Source organism: Thunnus maccoyii, chromosome 12 (assembly GCF_910596095.1).
Source record: "Thunnus maccoyii chromosome 12, fThuMac1.1, whole genome shotgun sequence".
NCBI lineage: Eukaryota > Metazoa > Chordata > Actinopteri > Scombriformes > Scombridae > Thunnus > Thunnus maccoyii.
In genome coordinates this window covers 16312544-16330554 of record NC_056544.1, presented here as the reverse complement: position 1 = coordinate 16330554, position 18011 = coordinate 16312544, and the positions used below count along the sequence as shown (strand labels likewise).

Sequence of the window (18011 nt, the reverse complement as noted above, 5' to 3'; positions counted from 1 at the left end):
CAATTGACATGTACTATACAGATTATTCAACTATTTTTTACAACAAATAACAGAAACAAAATAATATATATGATCTTCACAGTAGTTTGTATGCAAAGTTACTAACTATTAACCCACAAGAACACATGTTCTTCGTAACTGATTAATTGTTTCATTTAGGTGTCATTACCTGCAGCTCTCCCAGTGTCTGAGAGTTGAGTCCATTCTGGGTGTTGGCTTTTTTCACCAAGATATCTGCTTCCTTCAGAGCCTCGTCCAGGTCCTTCAGTTTGGCGTTGTAATCCTTCAGAAGGCCCCGAATCTTCTCTGCTGCGGCCTCATTCTGGTCGCACTGCTTACTTACATTTGCCTTGATGTAGTCTAGCACTGGAGAACAGAATAGAATACATTAGACTAGGTTCATCCCTCATACCTTGAAAATAATGTTTCACACTTAAAACAAAGTAGTGACCTCAGAGATTAAAAAATTTAATCTAATAAAACCAGTTCAGTACTGCAATTTTGGAAAGGTTTGCTCTTCATGAAGGTCTTAGAGGAATTCACTGTTTTCACAAGTTTTTATTGGCTAAGTTTAGACTAAATATCGTACGTTTCTTGGCCTCGTCTCTTTCTTTCGCAGCAGCAGTCTTCTGGGGGGTGAAGTTTCTGTTCTCCATCTCCTTCACCATGCGCTGAGCGTCCTCTAGCATTTTAGCCAGGTTTTCATTGGGCAGCGTATCACCGCTGGTGCCTGCCTCCTTCAGCTGGTCAAGAAGAGCTGCGAACATACAGAAACATGCCAACAGTCAAGCAAATATTTAAATTTAATTGAAGGCTAAGATACTACCTATATTGCAAAACTAGATTAATATAAAATTATACATGCAGAGAACAGAAGAGAGCAGGGGGCCAAAAGAAAGATGAAAGACAGAAAAGAGCTGTGCTGCCATTGAATTTACTGTGAGTTTTCATTTTACCTTGGATTTTCTTGAGCACGTTTCGAATATCTGAGTCCAGATCCTTAGCCCTCTTGTGGGTCTTTTCAACATCTTCCACTGCCTTGTCAGCATCAGCGGCCCTTTCATCTGCCTAAATAAAAAATTTAAAAAAACATTCTCACACTTATCATTGCATGCTGATTTCATTTAACTACTGTGCTAGGCATTCTCCCCAGCAACCTACTTTGTCTTGAAGGGAGCTGATGTCATCTGAGAGAATGCCCATGTCATCTTCCAGTTGGCTGACTCTGGACTTTTGGGTGTTGATAGAGGAGCTGAATTTTCTCACAAGAATCTGCAAAGAGCACAGAAATGTAAAGTAAGCTGCATGATGTCAAACTCAGATTCTGTAAGTGGTGTATTGAAGCTTGAGACTGATAGGGACTGTTTTCAAAACGGCACAGAGGGAAATATTTACTTGTGTCTCATGAATGCACAAAGGGTGCACACTCAAATGAAGTGGATGTAATACTGAGTTTACAAGGGAATGAGAAATGACAAGTTGGTACGACAAACACTGGCTTCCAGCGGTGTAGTCTCTAACTCATGTTGACACACTGGCTGTGGGACAAAATTCACTGAGATTGCTTATCAGCAGGAATCTGGAACGTTCGCATAAGTGCACTCATCCTTGCACCAAACTGTTTGTGTGTATGTGTGAGTGTGAAAATTATAAAAAAAACTATGGATCTCATTGTGCTTGTTGTGGCTATTCATTTGGCATCAGGACATCATGTGAAGTCTGTCTTGGCTATTGTGTCTACACATAATCTGGAACTCTGCAGGTGTTCCTCTGTAGCCTTCAGAGTCAGCGGGCAGGGTTACAGTACACTGAAATGTTACCTTGGTGTCTGACACGGCCTTCTCCAGCTTCTTCAGCCTGTCCTGAGAGGAGGCACTGGCGGAAGCATTGTCCAGCTGAGCCTTGATCCTTCCCATCTCATCTTCCAGCTTCTCCAGATCATTTAGCAAAGTCTGAGCACAATTATCACACTCTGGAAAAGAAAGGAGGGTTTGGTTGACAAAGGAACCTACCCTATATATTGTAAACTGCATGTTACAGAGTCAAACCTCAGTTATTTTTTGTCTATTCACCTTGGCATTGCTCGTCTGTGTCTGTGTCTCCTGGCTCCAGTGTGTTCTTACAAACTACAGAAACAATAAAAAAGACATTAGGTTAATATTTATTAGATGTATAGAATTTCAAAAACAGTATGACTGAATTGATTGTATTAATGTGTAGCTTCAAAAGACAATCACAGAATCTAACCTCCAGTCCTGGGATCACAGCTGTTGCCATTGCCGTTGCATTTACAGGGCCGACAACTTCCTCCTTGTGTTAGTGGGTCACCATAGAAACCAGGAGCACACCTATGAGAAAGAGAAATAAATAAGATAGAATAAGTGACAAAATAGGAATAACTAAGACCTTTTAGAGTATCTATTTTGCACAGTATTTGAATATCATCTCCTGGCATGTTAAAATAATCTGTCCATAAAGACACTTACCTCTCACATCTGTCTCCAGCGTATCCTGCTTTGCATATACACTGGAAGTCTCCATAGACCTGTCTGCAACCTACTGCAAAACTGCAGATTGATAGGAAGATTAAGATTTAATTCCTGAAATACAAATTTACATGTAATTATGGTACAACTATTTGGAGGTGTTCTGTTTTTCTCACACACCTGTTTGTGGGTGCATTGAAGGGGCACGGGCACACTCTGCATGTCCTCTGAGCAGCGTTTCCATAGTAACCTTCTTTGCAGCGTTCACATTTGTCCCCAGCTGTGTTATACCGGCAGTTCTGAAAATGACACATAATGTATTATTAAAAGACTTGTGACTTAAACATTGTAGATGTGCTGTATGAACTAAACCAGATATCAAGTCTTTTCCTACACTGAAGCAAGCCAATCAACCACCAAGAATTTGATGCTCACTGCAGAGAGCGTGTTCAACTGCTAGGGTGTGGATCAACACGTGCATTGCACACATGGGCCCGGTCTTGAGTGTCTTGCATAACAATAAAAACAATACAACAGAGATGGATGAGATTTTAAAATGTTTTCAGGCTCATCCTCCCATCAAGGAGAATAATGAGAGAGAGGGGGGCCCATAACGGGAAATCAGAAAACTATATCAAACAGTGCTTCAGATGTGGTGATAAAAAAAAAACACATAGCTACAGGCAAACAAGCAGGGTTGGGTTGCAACAGTGTGCCCACAGATGTACCCTGGAGCTGACAGGTCTAGACTCTGACTTAACTGTGGCTCACACACAGAGTCAACTGGACTGATGTAATCATTCTGCCTTTTAGGTGCTTGTAGGTACATATACTCATGGTCATGAGTGTTGTGTGTTGAGAGTTTCTTACCTGGCACTTCCCTGTCTTGAGCTCACACTCATCCGACAGACCATTGCAGTCACAGGGCACACAGCGGCCCAGGTAAAGTCCATTGGCAGCTCTGTAGTATCCAGGAGCACATTTCTGCAAAACACAAATATAAAGACATGTATACCATCATTTAAATTAGTGTACCTCATATATACCGAGAAACCACTGTATACCCTTTGAATATACAAAATAGCTAAAAGGGCAAGAGACAAAGTATATTATGTTATGTATTATTATGTTATTATAACAATTATGATATTAGAGGTGGGAAATTTAGATAAAACCTTCCATTATGCTATGTTGTGTGTTATTTTAGATGGTGAAGTTAATACATATCATGATATAGTACATTTTCTGGAAATTCAATGAAGAATCTGTTGCCAAAGAGTAGTCCTGCTCATTAATCAGCAACATTATGTTACAAGATCCAGCCAAATATAACCAGAATAATTAATATTATAAATGCTAAAACTACATCAATTTCTACCCTTTTACGGTTTATATTGTCATATTATTATCCAACTCGGAATGATATCATGTACAAATGTGTACCATAATACCAATTATCACCACACACTATCTAAGCTTAACCAATAAGCTACAAACACAGCATTAGTTTTATTTTGCCTAAACATAGCAATGTTTCCGCAGCTTTAGCCTGCCATTTACAAAGGATGATCTGTTTGGTGTCATGAAGTGTGGGAAAAAGTACTTGTAGAGCACACAGCCATGAACTTGACATGAATTGAATGTCATTAAGACATTGACACTGAAGAGCCAAAACATGTCCTTTGCTTTTAGAGAAAACAGTCTTCAAGTCACCAACAATCCACACTTGAGATGTTAAGAAGTATAACCTGCACTTGAGCTACAGTAATATCTCTTAAATGATAAGATGCATCACAGTTTTACCTGAATCTGAGAACTGGCGGCATTGTCATTGAGAGAAGGATACTGAATAGTCTGTCCTCTGTCATGTACTGACGGGTAGCGTATTTCTTGGGTTCCTTGGTCATTAACTGACGGATATTCTATCCGCTGATTTCCCCGGTCATGAAGCGAAGGGTATTGTATCCTCTGAGTCCATCTGTCATTATGCCTGGCGTAGCGGGGACGCTCCCGTCTATGGAAGGGTCTGGGCCCAGCGAAGCATAGTCCAATCAAAGTCCCCCATAACAGGGTCTGTAAAAGAACCCCTCTCTTCCGATGTCTATCCATACACGTATCTAACATTCCTAACGTTTAGTCTGTGTGAAATAATGCTCCACTCTCCCCTGCCTCAGCCTCTTAAACACACACGCTCACTCATACACACGCACACAAAGAGGACACGCCCCATGTCCTACCTGAGTCAGTGCTGCACATCAGCATGAGTGTATGCAGGCGCACAAGCACACACATGCAGGTGTTTACATGATCTCTCACTCCTTTTTTCTGTCTCCCCCGCAAACACACACACACACACACACAGAATTGCTTGACACAGCCAGACAGACAAATGTGGCAAGATATCCACTATTAGCATTTGTGAAAAGAGAAAATATGTCGACTTATAGCTCAAAGGGTGTGTTGATAAAGCCTCTACTTGAATTAGCCAGTACAACATTCAACGTATGTAAAGTGATAATAAAGTATATATATGTGTGTGTGTGTGTGTGTGTGTGTGTGTGTGTGTGTGAGTGTGTGAGTGTGTGTGTGTGAGTGTGTGTGTGTGTGTGTGTGCTTTAGAACAGCATTTGTATAAGCATATATGACTGAGAGGGGAATTCAGACATCTTCAGACAACATAGACCATAAACTCACGATTAAATCATGCTACTCAAATACACATCAGACACAACTAGGTGTGTCTGCTTACAGACACACAAACTGTAGGTGCACTCAGGTTTATGAGTAACAGTGTGTTGCCAGCTGCCACACCCCATGTATCAAGGCGAGGCGCTTGGTCATATCCCCTCTGGGCCCATATAATCAACTTCCTTTAAACACACCCAATCACACAATGGCTCACGTACACAGAACCACATCAATGGCAACAGCACTCCGAGAAAATAAATGAGAAAAATATTTAATTAAAGTGTTCTTGTTATTACTGCTTCTCCCCACTAATAAATTCTCTCAGTTACATGAAAACTCTTTAAACTCTTTCTTTTAATTAAAGATCGGTCCATTCTCTTTTTAATTAGCTTTTGTGGGCAAAACTGCTGGAATCATGTGTGTATACAGATCAGATTTGAGAGGCACAAAAACACTAAGTAAAGTCAGTACCATTCCCAGAATAAAATAAAGTAATAGATAATAATACATAATAGAAGTAAAGCTTCTCCTTAGCAACAACATCATGAATGTTTGCTCTACGTTTCTGTGAGCCGTAGCCATGCCAGTGATTATAGCTGCATAATCACTAATATTATGTCTGCGTGATTGTGCATCACATCCCACCCTCGGGCTACACAATTTGGCTGCACAGCTCTCCGACTGGTATTTTCCAGTACATTCCACCCAAGGCTCCTCAGCTGATGAATTTTTCCTCTAGGAAAAGGGTGTGTTACTTGGTTCAGACGTGTCAGGACACCTGAAAAGTATGAGGAGGTCCTGCTCCTCAAAGATGACAAGATTGATATTTCAATCAACATTTGCTCCACCCTGCTTCTTATATTCTCTGCTTCTGACAAAATTATCATTATCTCCCCAGCCTGTCACCATCTTTTACTAGTTCTTTTTCCATGTATTTTTCCTATATAGCTTCCAGGTGAAGGTTTTGTCAGCATGGAAGAAGTATTAATGTTTTTTGGTTTTTTTTAAAGTGTGGAAGTTGTGAAAATCAGTAAAGCAAGATTCCCCCAAGTTTTTGTCCACACCCAAGAAGGGATTCACCATCATACAAGTTGTGTTTGTGTTCACATATGAACTTATAAAGTTCAATAAAAAATCCAATTAGAAAAGGCATACAGGTTGTAACTTAATAAACATACAATCCTCTGATATGTATCAACAAATCTTTACATCATGTTATTGAGAAAGAAAAAAAAAGAGTCTACTGCTATTAAGGGATATTTAATGGCCTTTTAATTCCTCACCTCACAGGAGTCTCCAGTGTACTCAGGCGGGCAGAAACAATTTTCCACAGTGTTTCCAGGACCACCAGTCCCGTTGTTAGTGGCCTCCTCAAAGCCCACCTGTCCTAGACTGAGTCGCTGGCTCTGAGTAAAGTACAAGGCTCGGATCCTCAGATCCACCAGACCGGCTAAGACCATCATCAGTTCCTCTCTGGACACAGGCCTGTTGGTGCCAGCGTGGCGCCAGTTTCCCTGCAAACAACAGACAAGTTATTATAGTACTAATCCTGAGACATATGTAAGGGGAAACTCAAATAGATATATATATTTTGGCTTTAATATAGTATAAAACTTGAGAGGTATGTAAAATTATACAGTATATTTTGTTATCAGCCCTACACCTTAATGCATGATATCTCAACAGCTACTGGCCAGATTGTCTTTTACTTTGGTAGGAATATTTATGGTCAACTATGGATGAATCCTGATGTCTTTAGTCTATATATCTATTTGTCTCTGGTGACCCCCTGACTTTTCCTCTAGCACTACTACCACCAGAACAAACAAACATATCTTACAGTTCAAAAGACAGACTGCTAGTGGATCAACATGTTGAACTTAATAACCCTACTACTGATAAGGCTTTTAGAATAGAAAAGTACGAAGTTCATCCCACTCAACACTTCTGTATTATGGGACTAAATTAACATCACTGCCTACAGACACTTTGGACCTTAAAACAAACAGAGGAACAATTGTGTTCTTTACCTCCACAAGCAGGACTCTGCCCTGATACAGTCTGTCTGGAGATTGGACTTGTGGAGCCATGTGGATCAGGGTCATTTCCTGGCCCTAGAGGGAAATACAGAGATGAATAAATACAGTAAGTAATACCTGAAAAAGAAAAAAAGAAGTCAGAGAGAGAAGAAATTGGTGGCACTATGATTCTACGCACAGTTAGAAGGACATCAGGTCTTCTGTCCATCAGAGTCATCCCCTCACTGGGAATGCCAAAGGATTTGGACTGGTAGGTAACATAACCACCATAAGAAGAAACCTAGGGAAAAGAAAGAAACACTATATTGCTTGAAGGAAAATTTGGTTTTCATGCATTCTTACAGTACCTACATGTCCATTACATTCATCCACTACGTTGAAAACCTGAGTGTACGCACAAATACAGTAAGTCGATTAGGTCAAAATAGAGCTAGGAGTTTTCATTTCCAAATAAGTCATTTAAATAATTAGGATAAATTGTATAGCAGTAATGCTGCTGCATCCTCAGATCTCAACAACTATATCAGTGAGTAAAATATGGAACACAGACTAAGTCCCCAAAATTATTGAATTTTCTTTTAATCTTGCCTTTTTGGGCTCAATTTATGAATTAAAGGATATTACTCTGCAAATATCTGGTTCCATATTTAAACATTAGTAAAGATTTACTGACACAAGCCTTTTTTCTGCCATTATGTTCAGTCCCTTCATCCACTCACCCTGTCTCCTAGGTAGGACGGTGGCGCCACCCAGTGTAGATCTCGAACTGTAGGAGGAAGCTCCTGGACATCTGCCACCACTGTGTTACTGGCTGAGTTCAACACAGAGGGCACCTCCCCCTGGTCGGGGCTTTCCAAACGCCAGCCACGCATTTCAACAAACTAACAATAGGGATTATATAGCAGTTAAAGGGAAAAACCTAAAACTCTCTATATATATTTTTATACAGTCATTTATGTTCAAAACAGAAGAATACCTCCACAAGTTGAAGATCAGAGCAACAAGTCTTGATGTTAGTTAGATGATACCAGAATAAATAACTGACGGACACCACAGAATGTGCTCAGACACCGGCAAAATCACTATGGTATGTATACTATGATCTGCTATACTATCATAGGTCCTTTTCCTGAACATCTGTATGTATGTTCAGCTTTCATTAAACAAATAATGTTGTGTACCACATAACTGCTATCACCCAGAAAGCTTTGCAGGCATAACATTTCCAAAGGCATTCATGAACATGCAGTGAAAGCAAACACACCTTCCCCCTGCGCTTGCTGGAGCTCTGACACTGGTCAGTGGCTCCGAAACAGAAGCAACTGGTACAGCCATGAGGATTGGAGGGGTCAAAATAGAAGGAACCATCCCGACAGATATCACACCTCACACCAGCAACATTACTCTACAAACATGGCAGCAATGATGGAGAGAAAGTCAGAACAAGGCAAAAGGAATAAACAAAAATGAACAAGAGAGTTGCTGTTTTTTTTTAAATCAGCTATTTGGCATATTTAGCTCACCTTGCAGAGACACCTCCCAGTGTCTGGGTGACACACGTTACGTGTGACACCACCTTTTTTACAGTCACAAGGTACACATTCAGGGAAGCGATAATAACCTGCAGCACAACGATCACACTGCCGTCCACTAATCCTAGGCTTGCAGCTACATAAAAACACACAGACACATTATCTTTAGTAAATTTCTGGATGTGATTTACAATATAATTTTATCAGGTTCATAAGTTTATAAAGTCAGCTCATTTACACTTTTACAGAACTGTATTGGAACAGCTCTTTGTGTACAGGCAAAGACAGTAATCACATTGTGCGCATTACTCCATATTTCTTTATGCTTTAATGCTTTATATTAACTGAGTGGTGAAGCTTAAAGTGAAAAGATGCATGAAAGAAAAGACAATCTGTCAACATGACTGGTCTGTGAACTAATCCCTCATTAATTACTTTAAGTGGTTTGGTGATATGTTTCACTTTCACTGTTAGTGTAGAAGCTGCAGGCCTCTTTCGTTACTCAAAAATGAGGGAGTGAAGGAAAACTTTTATCTGTAAGGGACAAACCATTATTTCGCGCAGTACTATAGATTTCAAAGAAATGATACAATCATATAAGTAAGAATTATTTTTAAAAAATATATCATTAAGAAATTATAAGTTTATGCAACTTTTTTCATAAAGGGACATCTCATCAGTCAGTAAATAAACATAAATAGAAAGAGTTTCAGTTTATAGTGATATAAATAAAGATTTTTTTAGACTGCTCTTCCCAGGGGTGACTTTTTAAAACACTTATTTTACTGGCGGGTCTTTTACGACTTTTGTCACTACATTTAAGTTTTTAAGAGAATGTCCTCTCTTGTTAAATCTGTATATTTCACTTATTTACTTTCTTACTTTTTCAATTTCTTGTGAAGAATGTTTTTGCTTTAACTTATGTAAAATTCCTGTAATATGACAATACATCTATGTACAGCCCTGGTTGTTAGTATACTACACAAGAAACAAAAAAACTACAAGCTGTAAAACACAGTTTAATTAACTAATCTCACTAATACAGGCTTGTTGATAGTAAGTTTCCACTCACTTGCACTGTCCACTGACACGATCGCATTCAGACCCTGCATTTGCTCTGATGCCACTTGGAGAGCATTCACAGGCCTCGCAGCCCAGCAGAGGGTGATAGCTGAAAGTCTCACTCTGACACACATCACAGGCTGGTTTGACTGTCTGAGGAGGGCAGATACACCGTCCTGTCGTTTCATCACACAATCGACTGCCACACTCGCATGCTGAAGAGGGAAAGGGGATTTCATTAGGTGAATTTCATACAACATTAAAATACGCCAAAAATTTTAACTCCTCGCGCTCTATTTGGCATATGTTCACTCACGTCTGCAGTAGGGGAAGCCATAGTATCCTGTGGCACACCTCGTGCACTGCCGACCGATGACATGCTGCCTGCAGGGACACTGTCCTCCAACTGGATCGCAAGTGGTCCCTGTGGAGCCGGATTTGTCACAGTTGCAAGGCAGAGCTCCATCATTATAAGCTGCTACAAGTGAGCGGGCAGAGTCTCTGCAGAACTGAGAAGATGTTCTGGGGCTGAGGGGACAGGAAAATGAAAGCAGACCTATCAAACACAGCTGTGATTTTATACTCAATCATCACAGCTAGAGGGCACTATTTACAAAAACATCTGCTTTAGCAAATCTTATTACTCTAAAAATAGTATACTGGTGCTGCTGAGAAAATAGATTTTTGCCCTGAAAAAAAAAAAGAAAAAAAGACTAAGAAAGAATCAATATATCACAGATTATAAGAAGGAAGGGCTCATCAAACAAAAAAAATAAGTGACCTATCAAATTTTTAAAGTCCCATTTCAAATGGATTTGAGTCCAGCTTGTTTTACCGCCATGGTGGATGGATACCTACTCAATATGGAACCCTTCTCCTCTGCATTGCTGTATGAAATCTGCAGATTTATCCAGCAGCTTCTCTTTCAGGAGATCAGGGGTGTAACTTCTATCAGGAACCAACATGATATAATCCTGTCCAAAGATACAAATCATAACAAATAATGAAAAGCTCACAAAATTTCAATAAAATCTTCCACTTTGATATGCATTATTCTTGTATTAGATGCAGAAAATTATTAAACTGAGGACTGTAGTGTTTCATTCACATTTTTCTGTTTCATCTTGTCTGAAGACAAAAAAGTAAAGCGAGTGAACACCAGAAAAGCAGAGCTCAAACTTTTCCAGCCTTGCAGAAGTTGGAAGCTTAGGTTTTATAAAACTGTGTGTAGCTGCCAGGTAGAATACAGTCCTTTCATTGTTGTTGTTGGGGGATATGACATAACACTGAGAAGAGAGGACCTCAGCATGCCAAGTACTCAATCTCAACAACTAAAGTACAAAATACAGTCTCCTCAAACCTGCAGACTTTACACAAAAGTAAATGTTTTTTTTTCCATATTTCTCTCTTCATTTAGTGGGTAAATATAATCTAGGCAGTGTTCGACTTATCACATAAACCACTGACCAAAATAAGGGTCTTCCTAGGTGGCACAATCACAGAGATGCTCGGCTGCCGCCAGGGCTGCCGGTCAAAGTCGAGGGCCACACGCCCGTCAGCAATGACTACCTCTCTACATCCTGAGACTGAAGGGCAGAAAGATGCATTTATTGAACCTGCAAGAGAAGAACAGAGTAAAAGATTAGGAGAAAATTGAAAAGAGACGTCAGCAAACTCCACAATAATTTGTCTCTCCATTGAAGCCATATGAGCACATGTGTCCAAGACCTTTGATCATCTTGTCATGAGTTCTGGGAATCTGCTCTTAAGGAGGAACCCCTCCCCCCTCTCTGAGGAGGTTTTCCCAGTCACTGCCAGAATAAATACGCTTAGGAGCCAATAAACTCTTTAATGCTATCTGATGGGACCTCAGACACACTCACCCTTCCAGTCACGCCCTGCATCCACTCGGACCTCCACAGGGAAGGTGATATGCTCAGGCTGGTGATAACGCACCACAACCACATACCTGCCCGGGAGGGGCACCTCAGGGTTGAAATTGATCTCCGTCTGAAAGGGAATAATGAGGAAACTTTAGTGTCATGCAGTCATGATGAAAAGGAAAATTAATGTCAGGGCAAAGGTTGCTTGTTGAATGTCTTGAGCTCCCAGCAGCACAGTCAACTCCAGAAAAGCTCAAATTATTCAACAAGGTTGTAAGGACGTGGTATGGTTTTCACTCTGATACCTGAGGGAATTTAAGCAGCACCCCATCCCTCTGAGGGTCACGGACAGTGAACACCCCTGACTGTCGTCTCCGTCTCCCATCTTCATACTCTACTTGCCGGGGAGCAACAGCTGGTGTAGAAGATAGCTGCCCATCACGGGCTGCATACAAAATCCAGGCTGAAGTGGGCTTGTTGAACTGCCTCGGAATACAGTGCCGACTGGAAACATTAAACACCAACAAGATGTTGTTACTTAAAGCCTTTTAATAACAATGATCTCCACCAATCCTCTTTTGAATCTTGACATCTTCTCACTCATCAATATTCAGAAATTCTGACATCAAACACTTACATATTCGCACACTTTTAATGAATGTTCCACTTTTTCAAACTAACACTCTTTGGCATTTCCTCCTGCATCTCTTCCTTATTTCCATTTGATTCTACATCTTAATTCCTCCTCATTTCTCTCCAATATTGATCAAAACTTACTTCAAATGTGCTTTTTTCCCCCCAGATTTATAAATGGTCTTAGTACACAACAAAACCTGTTCTACTCTTAGTATCTTTACTTTTCAAAATATGTAAGATCTCTAATGTTGTGTCAAATATTTTCAAGGAAGCAATAGTTTTGTCAAATAGGAAAAGTGTCAAAAAGTATCTGAATAATCAAGTGAATCAAAATAAAAAGGAAAACCCAAGCAAAATGCAAAGGAGAACCTTTTACTTGCTCAAGGGCACAAACACGCAAAGGCATACACAGAGTGTCGACTGCATATTAAACCATCACTGTGGTCTGTGCCTTGCAACCATATTTATTTGTGAGTCAACTAAACTTAATTAAAAGTTTTACCATTGCTTTCAAGATAATTCTAACTCTTTCTTTCTTAACATATTTTGGCCTTCTGGAAACCTCTTTTCTAAACTGTCTGGGGGTGAATTGCACAGTAAATGACAGGACTGCACTCTGACAGCTGTAAACACATGTGTGAGTGTACCATCTAACCTGCTCATTAGGTGTTGAGTGAGAGTACATTTAGGCATTTAGGGTGAGTGAAAGTGGGTTTGACCCTAAGTTCAACCTCAGGTGAGTGACCTTGCCTGGCTGGAGGAATGCATGCAAACACACCTGGAAAACAGATGTGTTTCTCCATACTCCAAAACAAAAGCACAAAACAAAGATCTAGTCTTGTAACATTAAACCTAAATTGCAGCTTACTTTGATGGGTGATAAAAAAAAATCTCTGTGTGACTGTGTTATTAAAACCATGCGACTGGATATACTCAGTGTGAATTACCTGTTTTCAGAGAAGCGGCCATGAGTGGAGACACATAGCACCTTGGGCTCCACATACTCAATGGAGAACTCTTCTGCAGGCACTGCATACAATTTGTACTACAGACAAAAACAAATGTATTTTTTAAAAAAAAAGTCTTCAGTTCTCTCATTTATAAGCTATGATAATACTTCTGTGGAAACATTTCCCTCACCAGCAGGAACGAGGTTGTGGAAGTTTGCAGTACAAGTTCTGTCTTGTGAGTAAGCTGCAACATTGCCACCTGATTATTGTTGTCCACGGCCACACTCCGGCACAAAAAGCTACAACAAAAAACGGCTTCAAAAAATACATATTCTGCAACGTTCTAAGACTGTGATGTTGGCATTAACAATAAAATACAAGCATTGTTTTATAAGATGGTGCAACAAATACAGGACTCACCTGTAGGCACAACTGTAAATGTTGGCCCTGGCTGGGATCTGGCTGCCTGGTTGGCCTCTGATGATTATGTTGACATTTTGGACACTGTCCACCTCACTGGCATATTCCAGGACAAGAGCATATAGACCGGGACGAGGCACACGTAGACTGAGCTGGAGCTGAGACTACAGGACACATAAAAGAACATACAATGTGACTCTACATGGAACATATGCAACAATTACAATTAAACTCCAACAAAAAGACAAGAAATATGGGCAGTAAAAAGCCATCATTGTATAAAAGCATTTTCAAAGACTCTAAATAAAAGAATCTAAAACATTTAGATATTAATTGGGCAGGTAGTTCCATAGTCCCAGTGCCAAAAGCCCAATAACCTGGTTCCATTCTGGACTTTGGAACACGTGACTTGCCCAAGGACCTCAGTCTGTTATATAGTTTGGTGTTTTATGTGTTAAAAGTGATTGCTACAATACTGAAACCAAACTCTGGTACATTATTAACTGTATTGTAATATAACTCTAGGCCTTCCCACCTGTCTCCCATTGAGAGCAGCCATCTCAGGGTGATCTGGCGTAGGACGTCGCACACGAGCCTGTCTCTTCCTGCGCCCGTTCCGGTTGGAGAGTATTCCCTGCGAGCCTAGCACAAAGCTAAACCCATCCATGGCCACATGCTTATACAACAGACAGCTGAGAGACACAGACAGGCAGAGGCAGAAACTATGATTACCACCAACAACATTGATAAGAGATAAGCATACAATCATCATGTTTCATTTGATGTTGAATTTAGGTCAAGCGGAGTGTATTTTTAAAGCATTCCTCAGCATATTGTTTAATGTTGAGGTATATTTTGCACAGAGCTAGACCTCAAAAATACTGAGCGGAAAATTTTAAGAATTACTTTGTGTCCCTGTTTGCGGTGGGTAAGTATGTGCAGGGCTGGGTGATCTTTTCCTGCAGCAGTGGTGCCTCGTAGTAATCCTGAGGTAACAGCACTAAATAGTCCTGAGAGTGAGAGTAACAATGTGTATTTCAGTACTCAGTCCATCGCACACTTACTATTTTTTTCAGTTAGGACACAAACAGAGGAATTATCATGAAATGCTCTTCTACATCATTGTCCTCTTTATGGAACTCACCAGCAGAACACCCTCAGCCTTTATGTGAATGATCCATTTCCCTGGGGTCAATGTAAAGGGCTCAGCAAAGCCCTCTCCTGGGACAGTGAGGAAGGATGGGGAAGGACTCCTAGGGAATACTACTTCCTTACTCTGCTCTGACCCTGCAGAAGCAGAAATGGTTATAATGTCACACATGCACAGTTGAGAGCACAGAAAACTGATAACACGTCATGCACCAGCTTAGAAATAAATGCAACGATGGAAATCATTTAGTTCTTTGATTTCTTTCATGATGGGTTAGATTTGATGGTTTAATGGTAAAATATAATAGTTGAGTCACTGTCAGAGGCAGCGTTACCTGCAGTGCCTCTGGCATTGGTAGCCTTGATGCTACCAGTCACACTGGTGCTGCTTGGGTTAGTGAACCGTAGAACCACACGGAATAAGTGCTGCCTCCCATCTTTTGGGTCAACATGCACTGTTACTCTGACTTCACTCTGCAGGGATGAGAGTGACAAACTGCTGACTGCAATGGCACAGGCGTAATGAGAGCAATGGAGAGGTTACTTGAAGAGAAATGTTAAAAATCATGTCTGGTGGTCCAAGCAGGTCGGCAAACAGAGCAGGGTTAATCAACAAACAGCGAGCAAGGTAAAGAGAAGGAAATGCAGCCAAATGAAGCCCTTCACTTACAGTCACAGCAAGACTGAAAGCCAGCTTCGTCCACCACCAAGATCTTTGCTCTCACTCGTGCTCTCCCCCTATGTTTGGGGGTGGTGTAGCGCATTACAATATGGAAAGGGCCAGGAAAGCCGAGGGTAAGCGTGAGGATCACCTCTGGCTGAGGAGAGATAGTGTTAGTTCTAGGACAGCTGGTGTCCACATTCCCACATCAGCGCTGACATAAAAGAGAGATGTGTGCTTCAAGTAGGACTTTTGTGCATTGGCAAAAGCAAAAGATTTTTTGTGTTTTAAGAATAGACTGAAAAAGGAAGCTATGAAGTTATTAAAGTGGCAGATAGATAGCCCCAAAAATATATTGTTTCCAGTCATGATTGATCAGTATAATCACATGAATGTGCATTTTAAGCATGGACTAACCTGTGCAGAGGACATTACAGCATAACCTCTCCAGCTGAAATCTGGGAACTCTTGGAGGTTATAACCGAAGCGCACTGGTCTGGAATTTGGTGTGGTGCCATCCTCCACCTCAAACTTCAGTTGATGGAGAGTGGGGAAATAGTAGCTTGGTGCTGGCCTAAGGAGGTACATATAGTTTCAAATGAAAACAAAGTGAAGCAGTAATGATAACTGTCTTTATTTGCAAATGTATTAAAGGGAATGTATCATGCATATTTCCAGGTCTTTCCTGGTATTCTGGGGCTCTACTGGAATATCTGCATGATTTACAGTTCAAGAAATTTTTCATTTATCTTATACTGGCTCTTTATGCAGCCTCTCAGTTCAGCCTGTCTGTAACCGGCCATTTTAGTTCCTGTCTCTTTAAGCCCCCCCTCCGGATGAGCCCACTCTGCTCTGATTGCTTAGCTTCCAGAAGCTGCCCCTCTGTAGACTTCTGGCAGTTCGGGAGGCTATGTGAACTAACAGTAGAAGGAGGATTTCACTTATTTTTCTTGTTCTTTACTTTAAATATCAACTTCTCAAAGACATCCGTACATGTTCAAGCCAGAATCCGATCCAAAATATGTGAGTGGACGCGAATAACCCATGGAACAACTTTAGTCTCAACCTTAGCGACAAAGAACAGAACGGTCGGCCGTTTGTGGGCATGCACGAGCAATCTGACATCATCATGAGGAGGAAGTAGGGGTAACATTGCACACAAAGAGCTCAGAGCAGGCTGAGGCCTGGGCTTTTGACTTGCAGGGAGCATTTTTACATACGTTAATCTCAAGTTTGGAACTTTGACCAAGTTCAACACAGACATCCAACATCGTAACAGTATAAAGATAATAGAAAATCACAAAAAGCATAATACATCCTCTTTAAAACATTAAAGTCAGAAACGTCTTACTCTGTGCATTTCCGGCCAACTACATTTTTCTGACACCGACACTGTCCCGACTCCTCATCACAGGCCATGTCAATGGCACCACCTACATCACACTGACAACCTAATGATAGAAAAATAAGTCATTATTTTTGATTATGAATAATCTAGACTCATGTTCATCTGCTGCAGGTTCTTAAAGATAACAGCCTGCTCATGTCGTGAAATAAGGACACAATAAAATGTAATGTTTGAATGGCTTAGGTTTAATCTGCACTGATGACTCACCTTGACAACCAAAATAATTCTTTTTCTGGGGCAGGAAGAAACCATCCTTACAGGTGTCACACATATGCCCACATGAATTAGGCTTACAGTAACACTGTCCACTTCTCTAGACAAACATAAAAACAAAAGCAAATTTTACAAAGTTTTGACTGGCGGAGTCAAAACTGAATTGATAGTAATGAAATTAGTCTCATAAATGTATATCAGTCACCACATGCAATAATGAAATACTCACCTGTTCACACTCCCCAACACCACTCAGGGTCCCTTTCACATCACACTGACACTCTGGTATGAGAGAAAGACAGAGAGAGAGTGAAAAGGTTATGAGATATGAAAGGGGGGATCTGCGGTGAATAGACTCTGATTACAGGATTTTGTCACTTTCATGGGTGAAACACAACAGCACAAAACCCTTCAATCTTCATAGGTCTGCACATCAAAGGTCCAGAGGAGCTTTACTACCATTACTTGCTTTCAACCGAGTAAAAAAAAACTTCCCCTCAATGTCCGGCCACAGTCAACCAGAGGCATTCTTAGGATATTAAAAGCTCTTTTTTCCCTTCTTGTTTCTTCAGGCAGTGTGGTAGTGATAACATTCTTGCTAAAGAGCAGAACTGTAACATTAGACAGGTATCTGGACAAAGCCTGAAGCTGTTCCCTGACTGGTTTGATAATAGAAACCACCTTATTATTCCCATATTAAGTATATTTCAGTGGATTAGTACACGGTTAGCTTCTTGTGGGGGTTGAAAAGGGACAGAGTAGAGGTCCACAGGTATTTCAAATTTTTAATGTGCCACTGAATTCTTATTATTGCTCTGTCATAGTTTAAAATCTCACAGATTCAATTGCAGCTCCACACTGAGAGCAGTTAGGAATTTGCCTGT

The 18011-nt window shown here is 40.6% G+C and overlaps 1 protein-coding gene across 3 annotated transcripts in view; it reads right to left on the bottom strand.

Moving 5' to 3' along the window:
• LOC121909354 (laminin subunit alpha-3-like) overlaps window positions 1-18011 on the bottom strand; it is a 60638-nt gene that overhangs the window by 13557 nt on the left and 29070 nt on the right. For all 3 annotated transcript variants that reach the window (XM_042429861.1, XM_042429860.1, XM_042429862.1), the window contains 33 exons: window positions 17357-17409; window positions 17122-17227; window positions 16858-16957; window positions 15924-16080; window positions 15181-15319; window positions 14841-14983; window positions 14603-14706; window positions 14232-14388; window positions 13697-13860; window positions 13467-13575; window positions 13274-13371; window positions 11996-12194; window positions 11691-11817; window positions 11275-11423; window positions 10666-10781; window positions 10124-10335; window positions 9818-10022; window positions 8737-8881; window positions 8478-8618; window positions 7933-8094; window positions 7392-7493; window positions 7205-7288; window positions 6458-6688; window positions 3357-3470; window positions 2667-2785; window positions 2487-2567; window positions 2248-2348; window positions 2073-2126; window positions 1821-1972; window positions 1162-1272; window positions 957-1068; window positions 590-757; window positions 170-366 (listed from right to left, as the gene is read on the bottom strand). In XM_042429861.1, the coding sequence (XP_042285795.1) occupies window positions 170-366; window positions 590-757; window positions 957-1068; window positions 1162-1272; window positions 1821-1972; window positions 2073-2126; window positions 2248-2348; window positions 2487-2567; window positions 2667-2785; window positions 3357-3470; window positions 6458-6688; window positions 7205-7288; window positions 7392-7493; window positions 7933-8094; window positions 8478-8618; window positions 8737-8881; window positions 9818-10022; window positions 10124-10335; window positions 10666-10781; window positions 11275-11423; window positions 11691-11817; window positions 11996-12194; window positions 13274-13371; window positions 13467-13575; window positions 13697-13860; window positions 14232-14388; window positions 14603-14706; window positions 14841-14983; window positions 15181-15319; window positions 15924-16080; window positions 16858-16957; window positions 17122-17227; window positions 17357-17409 (4412 nt within the window). The remainder of the gene's footprint in view (window positions 1-169; window positions 367-589; window positions 758-956; window positions 1069-1161; window positions 1273-1820; window positions 1973-2072; window positions 2127-2247; window positions 2349-2486; window positions 2568-2666; window positions 2786-3356; window positions 3471-6457; window positions 6689-7204; window positions 7289-7391; window positions 7494-7932; window positions 8095-8477; window positions 8619-8736; window positions 8882-9817; window positions 10023-10123; window positions 10336-10665; window positions 10782-11274; window positions 11424-11690; window positions 11818-11995; window positions 12195-13273; window positions 13372-13466; window positions 13576-13696; window positions 13861-14231; window positions 14389-14602; window positions 14707-14840; window positions 14984-15180; window positions 15320-15923; window positions 16081-16857; window positions 16958-17121; window positions 17228-17356; window positions 17410-18011) is intronic.